Source organism: Pezoporus flaviventris, unplaced genomic scaffold (assembly GCF_033815535.1).
Source record: "Pezoporus flaviventris isolate CSIRO_AGI_PZ_B2104156 unplaced genomic scaffold, CSIRO_AGI_Pfla_v1 ptg000054l, whole genome shotgun sequence".
In the NCBI taxonomy this organism is placed as follows: domain Eukaryota; kingdom Metazoa; phylum Chordata; class Aves; order Psittaciformes; family Psittacidae; genus Pezoporus; species Pezoporus flaviventris.
The window spans coordinates 2242310-2262503 of NW_026892602.1; the positions used below are offsets into that span (position 1 = coordinate 2242310).

General features: G+C 37.9%; 1 protein-coding gene across 4 annotated transcripts in view; it reads left to right on the top strand.

The window, feature by feature from the left end:
• Positions 1 to 19818, top strand: part of ESRP2 (epithelial splicing regulatory protein 2) — a 46847-nt gene extending 27029 nt beyond the window's left edge. For 3 of the 4 annotated variants that reach the window (XM_061469009.1, XM_061469012.1, XM_061469008.1), the window contains 6 exons: positions 1442 to 1663; positions 2874 to 3072; positions 4307 to 4499; positions 5490 to 5667; positions 14530 to 14641; positions 18476 to 19818. In XM_061469009.1, the coding sequence (XP_061324993.1) occupies positions 1442 to 1663; positions 2874 to 3072; positions 4307 to 4499; positions 5490 to 5667; positions 14530 to 14619 (882 nt within the window). In that variant the 3' untranslated portion in view covers positions 14620 to 14641; positions 18476 to 19818. The remainder of the gene's footprint in view (positions 1 to 1441; positions 1664 to 2873; positions 3073 to 4306; positions 4500 to 5489; positions 5668 to 14529; positions 14642 to 18475) is intronic. The other variant, XM_061469013.1, reaches the window with a different exon arrangement.
• Positions 19819 to 20194: the final 376 nt, after the last annotated feature.

Genomic DNA, 20194 nt, shown 5'->3' on the forward strand with positions numbered 1-20194 from the left:
AGTTTTCTTCTACTTCCTCAAGGTTGACTGAAATTACACAAATAATTCTAAAAACATACTAGATTGATAGTACTGTAGTAATGCTTCTTGAAAATCTGCAGTGTTGTCTTTAAATTCTGGTCTCTCTGTACAGAATTTCTAACATTAAATTCAAATCTGGATGCATTAAATCAGCTTTTCCTCCAACTGCTTTGTTGGCAGCAAAGAATTACCAGGATGTATCTGACTTTTGGTGAAAAGAAGTGAAATACCTGTTTTACTAAGATAATATATTTCACTTTTGTCCTTCACCAGTTCCTGTCATCACCTTCTTACACTGGTACAGCCATTTTGTATTGGCACCAGCAACTCAAGCCTGTGAAAACCATCCCATGATGCATTTTTCTGCCACAGTGACCAAGTCTGCTCTCACTTTTGTTATGGAGACCAGGATAAAGCTTCTATTCTACCATTACTTCTTCCTCTATGACAGTTTTGGATTTTTTTTAATTTTTATTTTTTTTTCCCCTTAAGCAAGAGATGATTTTTAGGGAATTACAGGTTTGAGTAATTACAAGAGGTAAAGCCAGCTCCCAGCTATTCAGTGTTAATACAAAGTAATTACAATAGTCTTTTTGCAAATAAGAGAGAAGATTTCTGGCCTGTAATGTGCTAAAAATGAATTCCTGAAAAAAGGCTTCTGTTGAGACAACCTCCCTAGACTGAATCAGTATTGACAAAACTAAACCTCTTGTTTAGTATCTCTTTCAAAAGAGTGAAATCTCTTTTCTTTATTTCTGGTAATCATCACTAAATACGATTTTCAGCATTACATCCCAACATCCCTTTGTCATTTGGGAGTGAGTCAAGAGAAAATAAAATGTTGAGGTCAAGGTCTCCTATAGTTCTTTATCCCTGTTTTTAAATACTAATTTTTTCCTCTCTGCACTGGACTTGGAGATGAGCACTCAGGTTAAAAAAACAAGCTCACTAACTGGTCAAGTTTTATTAATCAATTAGAGCCACTGTTTTTATTTGTTAGTTATTTAAGGTCTCAGTTCTTCTAGAATGACTGGTTTTAATTTACCCTAATTTAAGTAAGAACTGCATGTGACAATACTGGTTTATTAGGACAAATGTGATTTTCAGATGTTCCTTTTTGGGATATTCTAAAATGAACTGTAATCTGCTTTTAACTTATTATTAGAGATTAGAAAGGTCTGTTATTAGGGTTTAGCAAATTAAATTTTTTAGACTTCCCCTCTCCCCTTCTGATTTTGAAACTAGATGCCCAAAAGGAAACAATCAGAAATCATTTGGTTTAAGAAGGTTTGGTTTTATTTTGGATTTTTTCCCTCTGATGTTGGAAGTAATTTAAGTATGTGAAATAGTATTGTGAGAATTGATTTGTATTCAGCAAGATGATGTGTTAATCTCTATCTATGTGCTTTTTTGCCAACAGGTACTCAATCGATATATGTCAACACCTCTTATTCCCACCCTCCCAACTCCCATCATTCCTGTCATACCCTCCCCATACACCATTGCCACGGGTAGTGTACGTGACTGTGTTCGGCTCAGAGGCCTTCCCTACACTGCTGGCATCGATGACATCCTGGAATTCATGGGAGACGCCACGGGGGATATCAAGCCCCATGGAATTCACATGGTCTTCAATCAACAGGTAAGAGGATTTTGCACAGGAGAGCTAACTTTCCTCTTACTGAACAGGGTTAGTAGTCAGGGTAGCTTACCTGTTATTGGTTGTGCTTTGTCTTCTGTAACTTTGAGAAAATAGTGTTGTTTGTGACTTTTCCTCATTTCCACTTTTACATACATGCTTTTCTTCCTATATATGTATGCATTAGACTGGGGAGGATGAAGTTGGTTCTTTAAGAATAGCTTTATCCTGGAGGCTGTCTTAAATAGTCCCTTGTGTTTCAGGCAAGTGCAGGTAATACACAAGATGGAGAGGTCTCATGTTTGGTAGCGCAGCTGCTCTGTCAGCTTCAGGGTTTCTGCTCAGTGATAGCTGTGGAAAAATGAAGGTTTCTAACTTGATAAGACACTTATCAGGCTTTAAAGAAAGTTGATAATGTAAAATTGTGCTTTGGGTATGTTTTAATGACATAGCCACAGGGATAGTTTTCCCTGTTGTCTTTTATTAAAAATAAGCTCCATTAGCCACAGAAATATTGAGGTACTAAAGAAAATAAATAAGAGATTTGCTACGTTTGTTTTGTTTTTTGTTAAGAAAGTTTTAAATATTTTTATATATACAACAATGTCTGTCAGGTCACAGAAAATCAGACCTGGAAATCACTCATGTAGTTATGGACCTTATAAAGTCATGTCTGGAGCTTTATATTTTTGCACTATCACCTACAAAGCAGTTACAGGGAAGGCAAAGCCAGACTCTTCCTACAGCTTACAGAACAAGAGACTGTGTTTATAACCTTCATCAAGGAAAATTCCAATTAGGTGAAAAGGAAAGAAAATAAAACTATCCTAAATAGAAGTTATTTAGGTACTAGAACAGGTTCCCAGAGATACTCTGGAATCTTAGCCTCTGGAGATGTCTCGATTTCAAATATAGAAGGCCATGAGTGGCCTGATGTAGCTTGAAAGTTAGCCCTGCTCTGAACATCTTTTGAATTGAAGGCCTCCAAACTGTCTCCGTGATAAATTACTCTCTTCCTCCAGAAGGTGGAAGCAGAATTGTGTTAACTGGCTGATTATACAAGTCTCTTCTGCTCCTAAAAGTAATTGTTATTAGTGATTAGTGCCAGATGAGAAAGAACAATACAGATTTTCAGTAGACATTTGATCTCCATTCTTTCTGCATTTCTAGCCTCCTGGCTGTTTTAATAACAGATTATTTCCCCATCCCATAGGGACGACCATCAGGTGATGCTTTTATCCAAATGAAATCTGCTGATAAAGCCTATATGGTAGCTCAAAAATGTCACAAAAAAATGATGAAGGACCGTTATGTGGAAGTATTCCAGTGTTCAGGAGAGGAGATGAACTTTGTTTTAATGGGTGGCACTTTAAATCGTAGTGGCTTATCCCCACCGCCATGTAAGTTACCATGTAAGTCTCCAATTCTTCTGCTCTTTGCTGCTAAAGGCTGATATGTGGTAGGTGCTGAAGCTTTGTGGCCTTTCACCTTTTGAGTTGGGTTTTGCCATGATCAATAATTATCCATCTGTGTACATGCTGAGATTGAAATTGTTCCCTTTGTTCAATAATGGGACTGATCAGAGGCATTTTTATTGTAATTTCGGTGATGAGTAGGGGGCAGCAAGGCCTTGCTAGTGAAATTGTTGCACACTTTGCTTTTTGTGGGTGTACTGTTCTGAGCTCTGCAGTTGACTTGCCTGTAGTGTAACCTACTTGGAATTAAAGGGATTATTAAAATGGGGAGAAATTCTAGATTCTAGCTGTCTATGAGTGCTCTTGCCATCTTGCCTTAGAGCATTCAGAAGGTACTCTTTGGGCTTACTTTTGAAGGAAAGCAGCCACTGGGATGGTACATTAACAGACCATAGTGGTGAAGTTGGATTGATTTTTTTTCTTTCCCTTTATTTATTTATTTATTTATTTATTTAAGATTACAGTGATAGTCTTATTGTGGCACTATAATGGAACTTTACTGTACCATTCTAATTAATTTCAATACCAAATAACAAAGCAGATATCAACATGTATTTGCAAAATAGTAAAAAACTGCCAAATATAGTATATAAAAAGAATTTCACTGCACACCAAGCCAAACTTGATGTTTTGACACAAAGCAGGTATTTGTTCATGAAAATGCATTAGACTAGTGATCTAGTGGGGTATTATTTTTTCCATTTGCTAGATCCCAAAAAGTATTTTTGAAGTTGCAAGAGGCTTACACATGAGGATCCTGGTGTCAGCAACTGTGGATGCCCTTGTGTAGCTAATCTTACGGTACTTCTGCCCCACAGAGTACTACTTCTGTTAGAAAGAACAGAGGATGTGTTGGTGTGCATGCCTGCTTTCTGTATGTACATGGCTTTATGCTTTCTTTGAATAACTCTGCGGTTCTCTACTTTCCATTTACATATGGACAAGGTTGTTCAGGTCTAGGAGTTGTGAACTCTTAGGAATTGCTTATTTCGAATGTCCCCGTTGTCATTCATGATGATGTAGCAGGGGTCTCCAGGGGAGAGGCTATAGAGGTCTTTGCACAAGTGTTCGCACCCAGATGGTATTAATCACATTGGGATGAATAATTCCTGTTGTATTGCAGAGATCTCTATTCTGATCCTTTTTTGTTGCTTTGTCCTTGTTTGTTTAGGTCTCTCTCCACCAGCCTATGCTGCTTTCCAGGCAGCAGCTGTGATCCCAGCAGAGGCAGCGATTTATCAGCCGCAAGCCCTTTTGCCAGCCACCAGGACTCCCCAAGCCTCTGCAGCTGCTCCTCAAACTGTTACCTACTACCCAGCTCAGGCTGCTCAGCTTTATATGAATTACACTACTTACTATCCCAGGTAACCCCTAGACTTAGCCGCTTCCCCTCACATGTCATCTCCGTGGAGCAGGCAATGTGTGCAGTCACCTGTGAACACCTCTTAAACTTGTTTTTCTGGTGTAGATAATCCTGGGAACTTGATGTTCGTCAACAGAAGCAGCAGTCATTTTGCCTGATTCTCTGTGGCCTTGTAATGAGTGGCTTCTCTGTAGGTTCTGTTTGAGTTTCTTGATAAAGTTGGTCTAATATTTAACAGTGTTTTTGACACTGGGGCAATGTCATCAAGGCGGTTCTATTTCTTGGACAAGTGAGAGGCTGCGTCAATACATGTCTCTACCCTCAAGTTTGTTCTTGTACTTAAAATACTGTTTCCATACTGGAAGACTCATCACAGGTGTGTACTAGGTTTGATTTCTTATATCAGTGAGACCAAAGAACACTCTGCATGTGCAAGCAGAGCAGAAAATCTCCACTTTTTTCCCTTCCCACAGATGGTATCAACATTGCTCACTAAAGTCTGGAAATAGCTTGCTCATTGATAGCTCTTAGGCTTCTGACACTTACTAGCTGGAGCATCTGGTAAATTGCTAGGTGGGCCCTGACTAGAGCTGCTACTTTACTCAACATTTTGTGACTCAGAAGTCCCAGTGTTGAGCCCTTGCCTGCTTCTTATACTATGACTTTCTCTCTCTTCCCCATTTTCTTTTTCCTCATGGTTTTATTAACAACCTTAGAACAAATCACCTGCAGCTACTACTTTTCTTCTCCCCTGTGAACTAACAAATGACACTCTTTGCCTTCAACTACAAACATTAGCTATGTTCCTTTCCCTCTCTTATCTAAAAATAAATTATCAGATGCTGAAGAGAAATTTTAAAAGCCCACATCAGGGCTGCCTGGATTTCTGTGGGTTTGGGGCTTATTTAAATTTTCATTTTCATCTTTGCTTATTTCAAGTACTAAAACCAGTTTTTAGTTTTCATAACAATTTTGCCTCCTTCTCTTTCAGTCCTCCAGTATCCCCCACCACAGTGGGGTATCTTACAGCTCCTCCAGGAGCTGTAGCTGCTGCTGCCACTGCCACCCACACTCCAATTCTGCCCCAGCCTGGAGCATTAGTCCGTATGCAGGGCTTGCCATATAATACAGGAATAAAGGAGATACTCAGTTTCTTCCAGGGGTACCAGGTCAGTATGTAACCCCCCTCTTTGGTATTGTATTTGGAACCCTGAGTAATGATCAGTGGGGATCAAACTGAGCAAGTGGGTGTTGTTGGAAACTACTGAACAAGTGTGCAAGGTCAATGTTGTATATTTAACTGGCAGACTAAAGTCTACGCAATTTGCCTTATTTCTTATGTAATAAACATATACTAATTTGACAGCAGTAGTTTGGTGTCTAAGGGTTAGGGCTTGAGCTTAGAGAGGCAGAAGGTACAAAGCCCCAGGGTGAGTGGGGCTGCCAGAGGAAAGTGGGCGTTGTTAAGAGCTTTCAGTACTGGCCTATTTTTGGTGAAAGCCCTATGCAGGGACAGTGTTTGACCTTCAAGACTTGGGTGTTAAAGCCTCCTGGGGGCAAAGTTTTAGTACAAAAGCCTGTGGCATATATGTGGTAACTTGTTTGCAGAAGGAGAGGGACAGACACCTCTGTCAGACACTTTTCAAGGACTAATTGTTTAGGTTACAGCCAGGAACAATTTCCATTAAGACTGCATTACATTGTAACCTAAAGGAAAACTTTATTCATCAGACCATTTTCTACTGTTAGCAAATGTTCTGTGTGCTGCAGGTAACTTCCGTCACTATGTGCTGATTCAGTGCTCTGTCAGTGAGCAAACATATAGAAACTTGAGGGACATTTAAAACAAAACAAATCAAAAAAAAGAAAAAAAGGCAGAAGAAAAGGCAGGAAAGCAAAGCACCATGTAAAAACGTTTTTTTTTCCAGCAGCACTTATTTAAATTCATGGAATTGGTCCTTCCATGTCTTCTGCCTTTTTTCTCAGAGGATATTGTACCTATACCTTTGTTTTGTCATCACTTTTGCTGAAGGGAAGATAATTGAATATGGTTATATTCTGGTGAGTATTTAATTTCTGTGCATAAAAGCAGTTGCACAAATAGCAGAAATACCCTGTTGCTACTACTGCCAAAGCCCTGACTTAACATCCTTTTGGTGGGTCTCAAATGACCCATTCAAGTGATGTGCGTGGAAAAAAAGACAATTTTTGCATGTTTGTCCTTCAGAATTCTGTAAGTTGTGTAACAGTGATATTGCTAAAGCATAAGATGCAGATGAGTTCTTTTCAATGCATAGCAGGAGTTAATGTGAAACATTCAGGCATGATATGTCTTTTCTTTAAGATTGTTAGAGAAAAATGGGCTTTAATTAATAGAGTCAGATGTCTGCTATGCAAATGAAGGTAGACTGAGAACCGATGCTTAGACATGCATGTTTGATTTTTGGAAGATGTAGTGCTCTACCTGTTGTGGCTTCTTTTCAAATGGTACATTTGTGTTTGAATATAGTTTCACATACTTAGTTTTTCAGTGGAAAAATTTGTAAATTAGATTATGAAAAGTGCATTGAATTTTGATAGTAATCAAAAAGAAACAAAATGTTGTATTTCAGAGACTTTTCTTTAACAGATACTTCCAGAGTTCAAACCAATTACGTGTGGCTTTCATTGTTTCCAGACAAACAGTAGTAATCATTCGTCTGTTGCTTAGCCGTCGGTATTTGACTTTTGATTTTGGTTTTGTTTTGTTTTAACTTACTGGGCATTTTGGTGGATGAATGGTAGTTGTATTAAAACCTAAAGTGGAGAAGCCTATTTTCTGAATTGAAATTCATCCAGAACTGTAAGTGCACCATTGAAAAATGTGACCTGAACCTGTCCTTGCATGGAACAGGTCAGTGACAATGTCTAGTAGCTCTGTCTTCTACTAGATCTTCAGTTTGGTGAATATGGACTTTGGGTCTGGTGCTGAGTTTTCCCTTGTTTCTGCTTTTGGAGAACAGTTCACAGTGTTTGTATTGCACCATTCAGTGTTTCAAATGAACAGAAATTTTGCTACAAGGTGGAAACTATATACTTCTGCTGCAACCTCTTGTCATCATCATTTACTGTTATTACATTGGTCACCTCTTTGATTTCTTTAGAAGATGTTGTCCAAAAGAGATCGGGTTCAGTATCTTAGAAAGGAGCCAAGGAATTATTTTGCATTGTTCTTGGAATCCCACATGTGGTAATACTAGTTTTATACTCGCTCATTCCTTTAGGGGAGAAAGAGGTGGTGACTTACTATACAATATTATGGCTCTGGAGCAATAACTGATTTTTTGTTTGTTTGTTTTTCTTCCCCCTTCCTCTCTCATTACATTATTTTTTCGTTTTCTGCTGCTGCCAAGGGTTTATTGCATGATGCTCCTGCTCGTTTATAAAGTGAGACCCTAGTAATCATCAGTGGTTTGGGCATGGTTTTAATCTCTGTATAACTAATTGATGTTGGTATTCTGGGAACCAGATCAGAGATGCTGAGATCAAAGGGTGATTTTTGTCTTTCCGTGTCCTTGTCTGAAAGGAACAGGTTTTAAGTTTCCATTCTTGCTTTATTCTCTTCTGTTTTCTTCCTTCAGTCTTGATGGGCTTTGTATGTTGCATGTATGCACATGTTGCTACTTAAAGTGAAAGCATCTTTCATACCAGACCTGCCTCTTAAGAGATAGACTTTGCTTATCATGGGCTTCAAAAAGCTGGTCTCAATATCAGTACATGCTTCTTATAAGTAATGTAAAAATCTGTAGATCAGCATTTTAATTTTCATATAATTGTATCAAACCTTGTTTAGTGGTTCAGAAGTTTGATTTATTCTTGTAGTTCTGCTTTCTTATTTTTATTGTTGAGAATTCCTTCCAGATTGCATGTGTTCAATGTATCTTGCATTAAACAATCTTGAAAAACCTGTGAGGAATTTTAATAGTAAATCTTGGAGATGTTATTTTTTCTCATCATCTTCCTGTATAGTATTGTACTGTAATCTTCAAAAGAGTTAATATTAGTACACTGATTCAGTTAGTAATTCATGTTAAACTGCTCTTTAGTTGTACTGTAATGCAACAGGGCTACTGATTTGACTCCAATCTTATACTGGATACATAGATAAAAGATACTTAAACCCCAAACCAACCAAAACCACCACAACAACAAACCCCATCATACAGTTTGGATAGCACACTGGGATGATAGTCATTGCTCTGACAGGTACTGAGTACAAGTGATGCAGCATTATGGGCATTATGTGAAAGTAAGGGATTTGTGGATGTTTACAGGAAACTTCCATTATAATTTTTTTAAAAAATGTGATTGTGAAGAGACCCTTCTAGAATTAAGAAAAATAATTAATATTTCAGATCCTATAGGGAAAAGTTTGAGGAAGAATTGGTGCAAAAACAGTAATTACATGCAACACACTGCTCTTAACAAAGTAACCTTTGTTAAGTAACCTTCAGACCATCACTCTACAGATGTAGAAACAATGAGAGAAATTAAATAAGGACCGGGTATAGATGAGTGATGGATTTCCATGTAGTTGTTTGTACAAATCAGAATGAAATGCTTTACTAAAAAGTCATTTTCTTTATTGACTGGCTAAATCCTCCATGGATTTTACTTTTCAGCCTTTAGATGAATCAATGAGAAATACTTCTCGTATCAAAAGAATGAGCTGATTTTATTTTTTTCTTTTTTTTTACTGATTATGAGAATGCAGGTTTATTGCCAACACTGACAGAGTTAGTATTCTGACAACTGGTAGTTTATGTACAAGTGGGTGCAATTTAACTATGGCCGTGGTCTTACCTGACCAGAAGCTGATTCACAACTGTCATCTTAGCTAGCATTCAGCATGCATTTAGTAATAGTAGGCTGCTTTTTTGGAAGTTGGCATGTAAAGTGAACTCATGTCTAAAAGTTTGTATGGATTAGTTCTTAGAAAGCAGACTTCCTATTTAGGTAAGTTGTGTGTGATTATGGTAGAGCTTCAACTAGTAAAAAAAATAAACTAGGAGAAGACTAAGATTTAGGAGCCATGCTCATCATCTGAGCATTACTTAAAGCCTTCTGAATGTGCTGAAACAGTCTAGGGTGGAAATGAAGGGACTCCTTTGTGTACATGTTTTTTTGTAGGTGGAGTTTAAAATAAATACTGTTCCTTAAACGTGTACTGGGCTTAGGTGCTTTTTATCTGCAGCTAAAAAGAGCTTTTGCAATATATTAATCCTCCAAGTCTTCAGAGACCCAGAATTCAAGGCTTATTGTTGCTGGGGAAGAAGGGTAGCTTGTGCTTAAAACAGTAATAAGGAAGTGAAGGGGAGTGAATGGATAGCTTAATTCCAAAGGCATTAGCAACATTTCTCTTGTATCAGGACAGCAGGCTTCATTGTTACTTACATTTTAGGGATTAGGTTGTTTGTTTGTTTGTTTGTTTTTTTTTCCCAAATTGTATGCTTGAACGAAGAAGTATTCTGTTTTCTATGGGTTCCTTTTGAAGTCTGACCCTTCATAGTCTGAAAGGGATATCCCACGTCTGTGTGCCAGCTCCAGGCATAGCACCTTGTGACTAAGCAAGAGAAAGAGAATGTGGTAGAGGATGAATGCCCACTCATTGGTATTTGAAGTCATCTGGCAATATAGATGTTATTATATGCTCTTGCCATGCACTTGTAATAGAGTATCTATTTTATTTGCTTTATTCCTAAATTTATCTCCCACCTGGGAATGTTACTTATGTGGGGAAAGCGTCTGTGGAACTGAGTGTAGTAAATTAGTGGTTACTGTTTCTTCTGTTTACTTCCATGCTTGAAGTAAGAGACTAAGTGGCACCATCTTCAAGCTGTATTTTTGGGAACAGGTATTACATATTTCACTGTGTTCCACAGAGCATTCAGGTGGTGACCAGTGCTTGTATCGGCACACTTGGGATACAAGTGATAATGGCAAAGCCATGCTAGGGTGTTTCTCCTCACTCTTGTGCCAAAGATTAATTACCTGGTCATCAGGTCAGACTCTGTGTTCCAGGCTTACAGTATCTAAACTTTTTTCCAAAGTCTGAGAGATAGATTTTTTTTTTCCATTGGGAACAGAGTTTATTGGCAGTTCAGGTTAGAATTGCAACAGCAATCCTGAAAATGCCATTTTGCGAGTGATGTTTTTCCTTCCACAGGGGAGATAGATATATAGATATATATATATATATATATATATAAAATTATCTTTTCATTTTAGCTTTCATTCTCCTCCTCTTTCCCTCTCCCCCCGCCCCCCCCCCCCCCCCCCATTTGTGTGACATCTAAATATACTTTCCTTTTTTAATTTTGGTTTTAGCAATGGATTTCTTTTTTTTTTTTTTCCCTACGTTGCTTTGCATATGCCTTTTTAGACTGATCCTTGAATGCTTACTCTAGGAGATACAGAAATGAAATGGAAATCAGTGTCTTTCTGTTTGGTGTCCTGTTTAAATCTGTGTACAGTCTGTGAAAGACAAAGGCAGTCCCATATTCCTTTCAACATAGCTGGTAGTACCGAAAGAAATAGCATGGACAAAGAAGAAAACAACAGTTACAAGGAAAGTGTAGTATACTTCTTTTTTTAACCAGTCTGTCTCTGATTTCTTTTATTTTTTTTGTTTGGTTTTTGTTGTTTTTTTTTTTTTATATACAAAACTATGGTTTTGCACTGTAGTAAGCATAGCAGGTGGTCTACCAAGGAGATGCTACTGTACTGGATACAGTCATAAATGTTCATCCCCTTTAGGAGTGGGGAGGTAGTGTTATTTATCATATATCTGTCACTTATTATCATGTTATTGAATATTATAGACTGTATTGCAACATAATTTAATATACATGAGTTAAAATATCTCTGCCATTTCAAATGTTAATATCTAGAAATGTATTTACCTTATGCTTGTAAGGTAAAGTGCTGATTCTGTAAAGAACCAACATGTCCTTTGGGAAACAACATTTTGCCTTTGTCTTCAGCTATGAAATTCCCCATTGTCACAGGGAGATAACCGAAGAAAAATGCAGGGAACATAAAGTGCTATTCTTCACTATTTGATGGAACCTCTGTTCCATTCAGCTGTGGGATTTTTTTCCCCCATATATATATGTGTGTGCATGTATACATATACATATATATGCATATTCTTCTTGTCATCTTTCAGTCTGCTGTAGAGCTAATAACTGACCCCAGACTTCTACTTAGTAACTATTTGCAAAAGTTCTGTTTTGCTTCTATCTCCTAATTATGATTCTAAATGTCAATCCTATCCCATACCTAGTTGCCAGCTTTCTTGGATCCTACTTCTCATCTCTGATCACTGAAAGAGGCTATTATAGCATATGCTGAGAACCAGAGCGTATACTGAGAACTGTATCTTAATGACCTTCACTCTGTAGCTGACTTTTCTGATGGAGCTCTCAATTTGTATGGTATTTTGTGTGATCTTCCTTACTAGATTAAGCAAGACTGCTTGATGGCTACTCAAAGTTAAAAGAAATTGCTTTATTGTCTGAATTTATTTCTGCATTCTTCTTCAGTCATTCTAGGAAATAGGTTCCTCCTTTTTATCATCTAGACTACTATATTTTAATGCTACTATTGACATACCAAGAGTAAGAGGAAACCCCTGGGTGAGAAAGAATAATAGACACTTCTAGGTTGGAATGGGAGTCCAACTCCCCCCAAGAGCTGTGAGCTCACAGGGAGAAGGGAAGAATGCAGCAGCTCTGAGGAAAGAGGTTGTGTTTCTGTTCAGAGAAGAAAAGAAGGTGGGAATGAGAGATTAGTGGGATAAGATGAGGGTAGTGGATGCACTAACACTGAGGTCTGCTTTAATCTTATTCCACTTTAAGAGGGACTATTGGAGTATTTGGTAACATTTTACTAGCTGTGTGATAAATGTAGGTATTTCAATATACAATGTGGAGTTTTATATTATCTCAGTATTGTCCTACTTCGATGAGAAACAAACTACAAGATTCTAGCTTAGTGAACTTTCGTCTAATTATACTGGGCCTGTTACATTGGAGGTGAAGAGAGCAAAACCGTATTTCTATTTTGAGCAATGAGCTTATAGGTTTACCCTTGGCTGTACACTTTATCCTGCACAGTTGAATGTTTTGTTTTGTTCTTATTGGTTTCTGAAATGCAGACAGAATCAAAAATATTCATGATTATGTACTTCCTCAGGCAAGTTACGGTAGTTTCAATTTCATACACAGGGAATAAGAATTCTGCCCCCTTATTTTCTACCTTGGTTTGCAGTACTACTTTTCAAAATCTGTATGTTCAAAAAACTTACTCCTCCACAATTTCTGTTTTATTTAACTGCAATCTTTTACCTTTCTTGTGATTAGAAGTTGCTTCTGTTGCTGGGTATTTTGATTTATTTTTTTTTTTCTTCCTTCCTTCCTTCCTTCCTACATGGTTTGTGCATTTCAAGTACAACCTTTTAAACACTGTCCCTCACAAGAAACTATAGATCTTTGCCTACTATACATCTACTGATAATCTAAAGTATGTACTATCTTGAGACATTCCTTCCAAAGAGTAAACTTAGACTTGTTTCAAGGGCAGGTCTGGGAACTGATAAATCTAATATTTGCACGGTCTGGTTGCCCTGGCAAAGACTATCTAGAAGGTACTTCTTGTATTTGTCTTTTACTTAATGGCATGGGTCTAGATGTGAAGGTGGCTAGAATTCAGTATTAAAATTCTGGGAGGTTCTTTTCTTTTATGTTCTCTGGGCTCTTGGTTATTGTCTCTGTGGAAGGTGTATACTGTGATGGTTGGTATTTTTTCTTTTCAACTTCACTTTGGATGGATACAATGTGTTTTGTATGCCAGAATATAATACCTTTTTCTCCCTAAACTGGCAGGAGACTCTGTATTGCAGAAATAGAAAAGAAAGACAGCATGGTATGTCTACATTGTGTGCATTTTTCAATCCTCTAAAACGCTAGTCTTGGAGAGACAGGAAACTTCTTGCCACTGAAATGATATTCTGTAACTTGTATTTGTCTTCTGAATTACAGGAGCCACCCCAGTAGTCTTTGTACCGTGTGCAAGAATGCTCAGTCCCTTTCCAGGATATGTAATTTGGAAGGATTACAAGAGAGATGCAAAACAATGTTTCATATTCCCCAAGATCTATTTTTCTGGCAATAGATTTTATATTTGTACCAGGCCCTGCAGTACATATTACTGTTCAGATTTAGGATGTCAAATATTTCCTAGATCTGATCCACATTTTTGTTTTGTTTTTATTTTTGTTTTAATTTACTGGTGTGACTGTACTTTGAAGTCACTGTAACTTAATATACTGCTACAAATCTATCGCAATGAAGTTGCACTCTATAGTTTTTCTTTTTCCTATATTAGTATAAATGCTATTTTATCTTAAAGTGTATTCATGCTGGGATTTTCTTTAAGTATGCAGGTGTAGTCTATGTAATGTCAGTATTACATGCAGCTAGAGTGTTTATCACTCTACCCTAGGAAAGATGCAGTTTATTTCCATGACTACATGAAAGATCTGAATGAGATCCATAATGCCCCACTTCAGTTCCCACGCTGGAAGGTGCTCATCTGTCCCAGTGAGACTTGTTACTGAAAGCATGGTTATGCAGACTTAAGAGTTTTGGTACTGATGCTTCTGTCTCATAAAGTAGAAGGGAAAAAAGGAGCATTTTGTGGTCTGAGCTTGATAAGGAACAGTTCAAATATACAGTTTAGAATATTCCCTGTATGAGTTTACTTTAAATCTGTTTCTACAATCAGTAGCTCCAGGAGATTGTTACCTTGCATAAACCAGAGGTTTTTCCTATTTTGCATATAAAAAATAGTTATCTGTCAAATTCACTGTCTCCTGCCAGTTACTATAGATGATGTACTTAATTATGGTTGCAAATGATCATCTGTGTGGCTTGCTGTACCAGAGCTATTCCTTCTCTTGCTGATTATCGTATGTCACACTTGTACTGTAGTATGCACCTGATGACTACAATGGCCTTATTCAGCTGAGCGATCAAGCAAGGAGTGTGTTACAAGCACCGAAAGAGTGGGTCTGTTTGTAATTCTTTGTAACTTTTGAAGAAGGTAAGATCATCCGGCAAAAGCTGCTTCTCCAGTGTTGAATGGGAAGGGAAAGAAGGGCTTAGTGGTAAAGTTCTTGTTTATGACTTATTCCCCTTCTTAGCTTGCATTGGGATTCTTGCTTTAATCTTTCTGCTTTTGTCCTGTCAAAAAAATCAACTAACCTAAGGAAGTAGGCCAATTGTGATCTGTAGGTGATGGGATAGTAGTGGTGGAGGTAGTGTGATTGCCTTGTTCTGCGTAGATGACGTGTTTAAATTTACGGAAGGATTTATTAGTCCTTGATCTGTATGTGAATCTTTCTGTACAATATTTTTAGCATAGCAGATGCTGACTTTATTTTTTTTTTCTGGATAGGGCTACAAAGCACGCACAAGTATGTATGTGAAAAGCCCTCAAACCTCTGACTTTCTTTCGTGTATCATACAGCCTCTGTTTCTTGGTCTCTCGGGTACAATGTAAACTCATTCTTTTCTTTTGGGAGAAGCTTCTTTGGTGTAGTGGCTTTCTAATGCAACTGACTAAATTTGCTAATGGTAAATTTCCCTGCTTTTTTGGTACTAATGCATAATTAAAAAAAAAATTAGTATGAAAATTCTCAAAAGAGAATCTGGAATTTATGATGTGTCAGTACTCTTCTACTCAAAATGCTACTGACCAGTTACTACTTATGTTTTTTTTTCCTTAAAAAAAAATAAAATCCAAAACCAAACTCCCCCCCCCCCAAAAAAAAAACATCAAATACCAACAAGACAAAACAACAACAAAAAAAAAAACCCACAAAACTTTGAGTACAAAAAAATGACAATTAGATATTGGGCCTTGATAGAGTTATCTTCATATACTCACCATCACTTCTGCTTTTTTCAAATGAGTTGTTCTCTCATGGTACTATTAGATGTGGAGAAGATACTGAGGCTGCATAAACTGGTGGCATACAGAACACCCATTATTACTCTGAGATTTTCTATGTTTATGTGACCTTAGGCAATCTGTTTGGCACTCTTGTTTTACTCAGAGTAACTGGAAAATAAATCGGTAGCGTAGCAGGTTGTACACTGCATGAGATGAAAACAATCTTTGACTAGAAAACAATTCATGGAGTAGTTCATCCTGAATTCTAAGCAGTCCTCAGTAGTATCACACAGGGCTTTATTTTACGTTAAGTAGGTTGCTTGCAGAACATGTAGGCTTCTCTACTTTCTATGGAACTCTTATGATGTGAATTTCCAAATCCTGATATTGGTTTTACACCAATGCTCATATTTGAACTACTTTTTAAAGCTCTCCTCTGTGCCTACAGGTCCAAATGTGCTCCATATTTGTTTTCAGCTGACTCTAAACTGCAATATTTAACTTATGTCCAGGACTGATGGTAAATGACTCAATATGGATTAACAGCAAAGAGCTGGTTGAAAGCAGACCATATTTTAGCTCAGATTTATGGCTCAACCCAAACTGTGTGCAACTTTCTTACTGAGCACAGTGTTATTCTGAAATAAACCAAGATTAATTCCAAACCTGAACTAGGCTTCAGGCATGGTGTGTTTTACGTCTGAATTTCTTTCTGCATGCTATTTCCTGATTAACTTTGGTTCTGTGAGAAGAAATTATTGGAAATCTGTACTCTCTTATACCTGCTTTTAGTTTCTGAAGTGTACTGTTGCTTATATCTTAAGAATACTTCTAATGCCTGACAAGTGTTTGGGTGGCATGTGCTTGCTTTATTTTCTTATCTTTGGATGTAAAGCTGCTCAGAAAGTGCTATGGGGGGTAATAACTAAGAAGTCTGATATTTCTTTGCAGTATACCTGGCATGCATATATTCTATAAAAAGTTTAACCCTTAAATTTTTTAACCTTTTATAAACTCATGAAGACATATGTCACATGAACTTAACTTGGTTTGGGTTATTACGCATAAAACTGTTCGTTTTTTCAGTATGTGTTTTGTTTGGTGCTGATTTCTCCAGCAAACTAACCTTGTATTCTGAACTTCTGATCCTTCAACCTTTGGTTTTGAAACTTCAGAGATCTATTTCTATCCAAATAGGGTTTCCAAACTTAACTTGGAAGGAGTTCCAGCATGTTATAAGAAATAGCTGCCTACACTGGTGCCATAGGGTAGATGGATGTCTTCTTTAAACTCAAAATTTTGGAACTGTCTTTTAAGAATTCATGAGGGCAAATGCACTTCAAAGTAAATCAACTCCAAATACTAAATAATCTCTTGCTATCCTGCTTTTTTCCTAGCCTTGTTAAAATTACAGCAAAGACCTATTTAATTCAGTTGGTCTGCACCAAAATTTACTTTGTTTTGTGGAACAATTTCTCTTGTACTCTATACCTGTGTTAAGTTACATAATCATAGAATAGAATCATAGAATAGTTAGGGTTGGAAAGGACCTTAAGATCATCTAGTTCCAACCCCCCTGCCATAGGCAGGGATGCCTCACATTAAACCATGTCACCCAAGCCTTTGTCCAACCTGGTCTTGAACACAGCCAGGGATGGATCATTCACAACCTCCCTGGGCAACCCATTCCAGTGCCTCACCACCCTAACAGGAAAAAATTTCTTCCTTATATCCAATCTAAACTTCCCATGTTTAAGTTTGAACCCGTTACCCCTTGTCCTGTCACTACAGTACCTAATGAAAAGTCCCTCCCCAGCATCCCTACAGGGATCTACCTGGACTTGCACAAGTCCAGGTAGATGACATCAGCTGCTCTACCCCTGTCCATCAGTTCTGTAGCCCCATCATAGAAGGCCACCAAATTGGTCAGGCAGGATTCCCCCTTAGTGAAGCCGTGCTGGCTGTCACCAAGCACCTTGTTGATTTTCATGTGCCTTAGCATGCCTTCCAGGAGAATCTGCTCCAAGATTTTGCCAGGCACAGAGGTGAGACTGACTGGTCTGTAGTTCCCTGGGTCATCCATTTTCCCCTTCTTGACAATGGGGGTTATATTTCCCTTTTTCCAGTCATTGGGAACTTCACCTGACTGCCATGATTTCTCAAATATGATGGCCAGCGGCTTCGCAACTTCATTTGCCAGCTCTTTCAGGACCCATGGATGGATTTCATCAGGACCCATAGACTTGTGCACGTTCAGGTTTTTAAGATGGTCTCGAACCAGATCCTCTCCTACAGTGGGTCTGAGGTCTTCATTCTCACAGTGCCTGCATCTGCATTCCAAGACTTGGGTGGTGTGGTCAGAGCCTTTGGCAGTGAAGACTGAGGCAAAGAAGTCATTCAGAACCTCAGCCTTCTCCAAATCCAGGGTAGCCATCTCTCCCGAGAGCTTCCTGAGGGGGCCTGTGTTTTCCATAGTCTGTTTTTTATTTGCTATGTACCTGTAGAATCCCTTCCTGTTATCCTTAACATCCCTAGCCAAGTTTAATTCTAACTGGGCCTTAGCTTTCCTAACCTGGTCCCTAGCTTTCCAGACAACATCCCTGTACTCTTCCCAGGCCGCCTGTCCTTGCTTCCACTTTTTATAAGCCTCTTTTTTGATTTCTTGCTCCATTTACTCTTTATTAACATGAAGTCCTTATTTTCTTATCAACCATTAATCTGAATTACTTTTCTAGCAAAATCTTTGCATGGAATTAAGTCTACAACATTGTGGTCAGCACAGCAGCAGAGTAAGAGCTGCTGCTGTTTGCCAAACTGAAAGTGGAATTCTTTGGTCCCTTCTTCCCATTCTCACATCCACAATCTTTATGCAATAGACACAGCAGTGGAGTGAACCAGATGCACAGCATTAACAACTGCATTTCCAGGTGTGGTCTCTGGTCTTAATAGGTTTTATTCTTTTGTGCTCTTGTACCACTGCAGCTCCACCCAGATTCCATCCTCATGCTTCACGACTTTAGTGGCCAGCCCAGAGCAGAGGCACTCGTGAATTTTCCAAGCCTGGATCTAGCTACGAAAGCAGTAGCTGAGAAGAAAGGACAGCTTCTGGGAAGCCACTATGTAGAACTGTTTCTGGTCTAATTAAACACTTTTTTGGGGATATAAAAAGAATGTCACGCTAAACACTGTGCCTTTTGCAAAATAAGTTTTCCCTAGCCACCCAGGCAGCACCAAATATGCCTTTTCAGCATAACAGAGTGGGGTTTGTCCTGTGTTTAATTTGAAAAATGGCTTATCCTATGCCAAAGATAAAAGTGAAACAAAAAATTATGCAGTTAATTTACTTAATTTCTTATGTGCTTATGTGAAAATAAGCAAACCCATTCTTGGCATCTAGTTAATTCTGAAGACAATCTAATAGCACTTCAGCTATTGTAGCTGTGAGAGAAACCTGTTTGGTAACATTTGAAGTGGAAAGCAAAGCTTGAGTCATTCAGATACTTCTGTGTGTAGTTTTTGAGCTTAAACTTGATAAAGTGTCTGGGTTTTGTAGAGTTTAAATGTCTCTAGAAAGTTTTTTTGGAGTGCACAGCTTTCCCAGTTTGAAGCCTAGATCATACTGATTTGTTATTGACTGAAAAATACCAGGATGCTGGACCCCAAATGCAATTGTGCTTTCTTATGTTTCAATTAGATATTGTTTTGCAAAAGCCATATTTGTCTTGCCAAAGTACTGCTGCCAATGTGTTAAGCAAGAAAATAAACTCACTAAAAGCAGGAAAGTCCTTCCTGCTCACCCATAAATCCCTGCCCCAACCCCAGAATTTTTATCTCTACAGGACAAAAATGGCACATAAACCTGAGTACTAATAAGTTATATTTTTTATTTAAGCATAACAGCTTTCAGATACTGTATTAAATATTTTGCTGTAGTTTATGTGCATGCAATTTGTTTACATCTTTACCTACTTTATTTGTATTTTATGAAACAACAAGACGTGTTGAAATCTACATCCTGTAGTGCATGCTTCCTTCTTTCAGTGTGTGTACGTACATTAGATAGAAGTAATTTTTTGTCATGTAGCATGTGTTTAAAAAAAGACATCTGCTGTAGAAGCACTAAATGACTTCAGTTTTACTGTGCCTTACTTCAAAAACCATTCCAAGTGCAATACCAGCAAAAAGCAAAATGTAATCAAACGTGTTGTGACATGTTCATGGATGTCTGAATTGATCTTTCTGTTAGTGTACAGTTTGAGTTGCACTTAATGGAATGATGTATGCTTCTTTATATTACAACAAATAAAAGAGATTCTTATGATGTATACTGGCTTATGTTTTGTTTTAATATATTTTAATGCAGTATCATTGTTTGATAAATAAACTTTTACTAATTTTTCTCCTAGATTGTGGTAAGCATATCTACATTATGAGAGTGGGTTATGATTTATTTTTTTTTTACACATGCTAGTAAGCCAGAAAAAGGCATGATACATATTTCTCTTGTAGGGGAACACTTCTTAGGCAATGTGATGTAACAACTGATCTACTAAAAGCACTTAGTCTTTTTACAGCTCTTGCATTGTTTATACGTGCTCCGCTCCTTCCTTGGCAGGTTGGGTGAGCTGAACTAGGGCTGGAATGGAGCACCTCCAGTAACACACCAGCCATGTTCACATGTACGCATTCCCCATGCTCTTT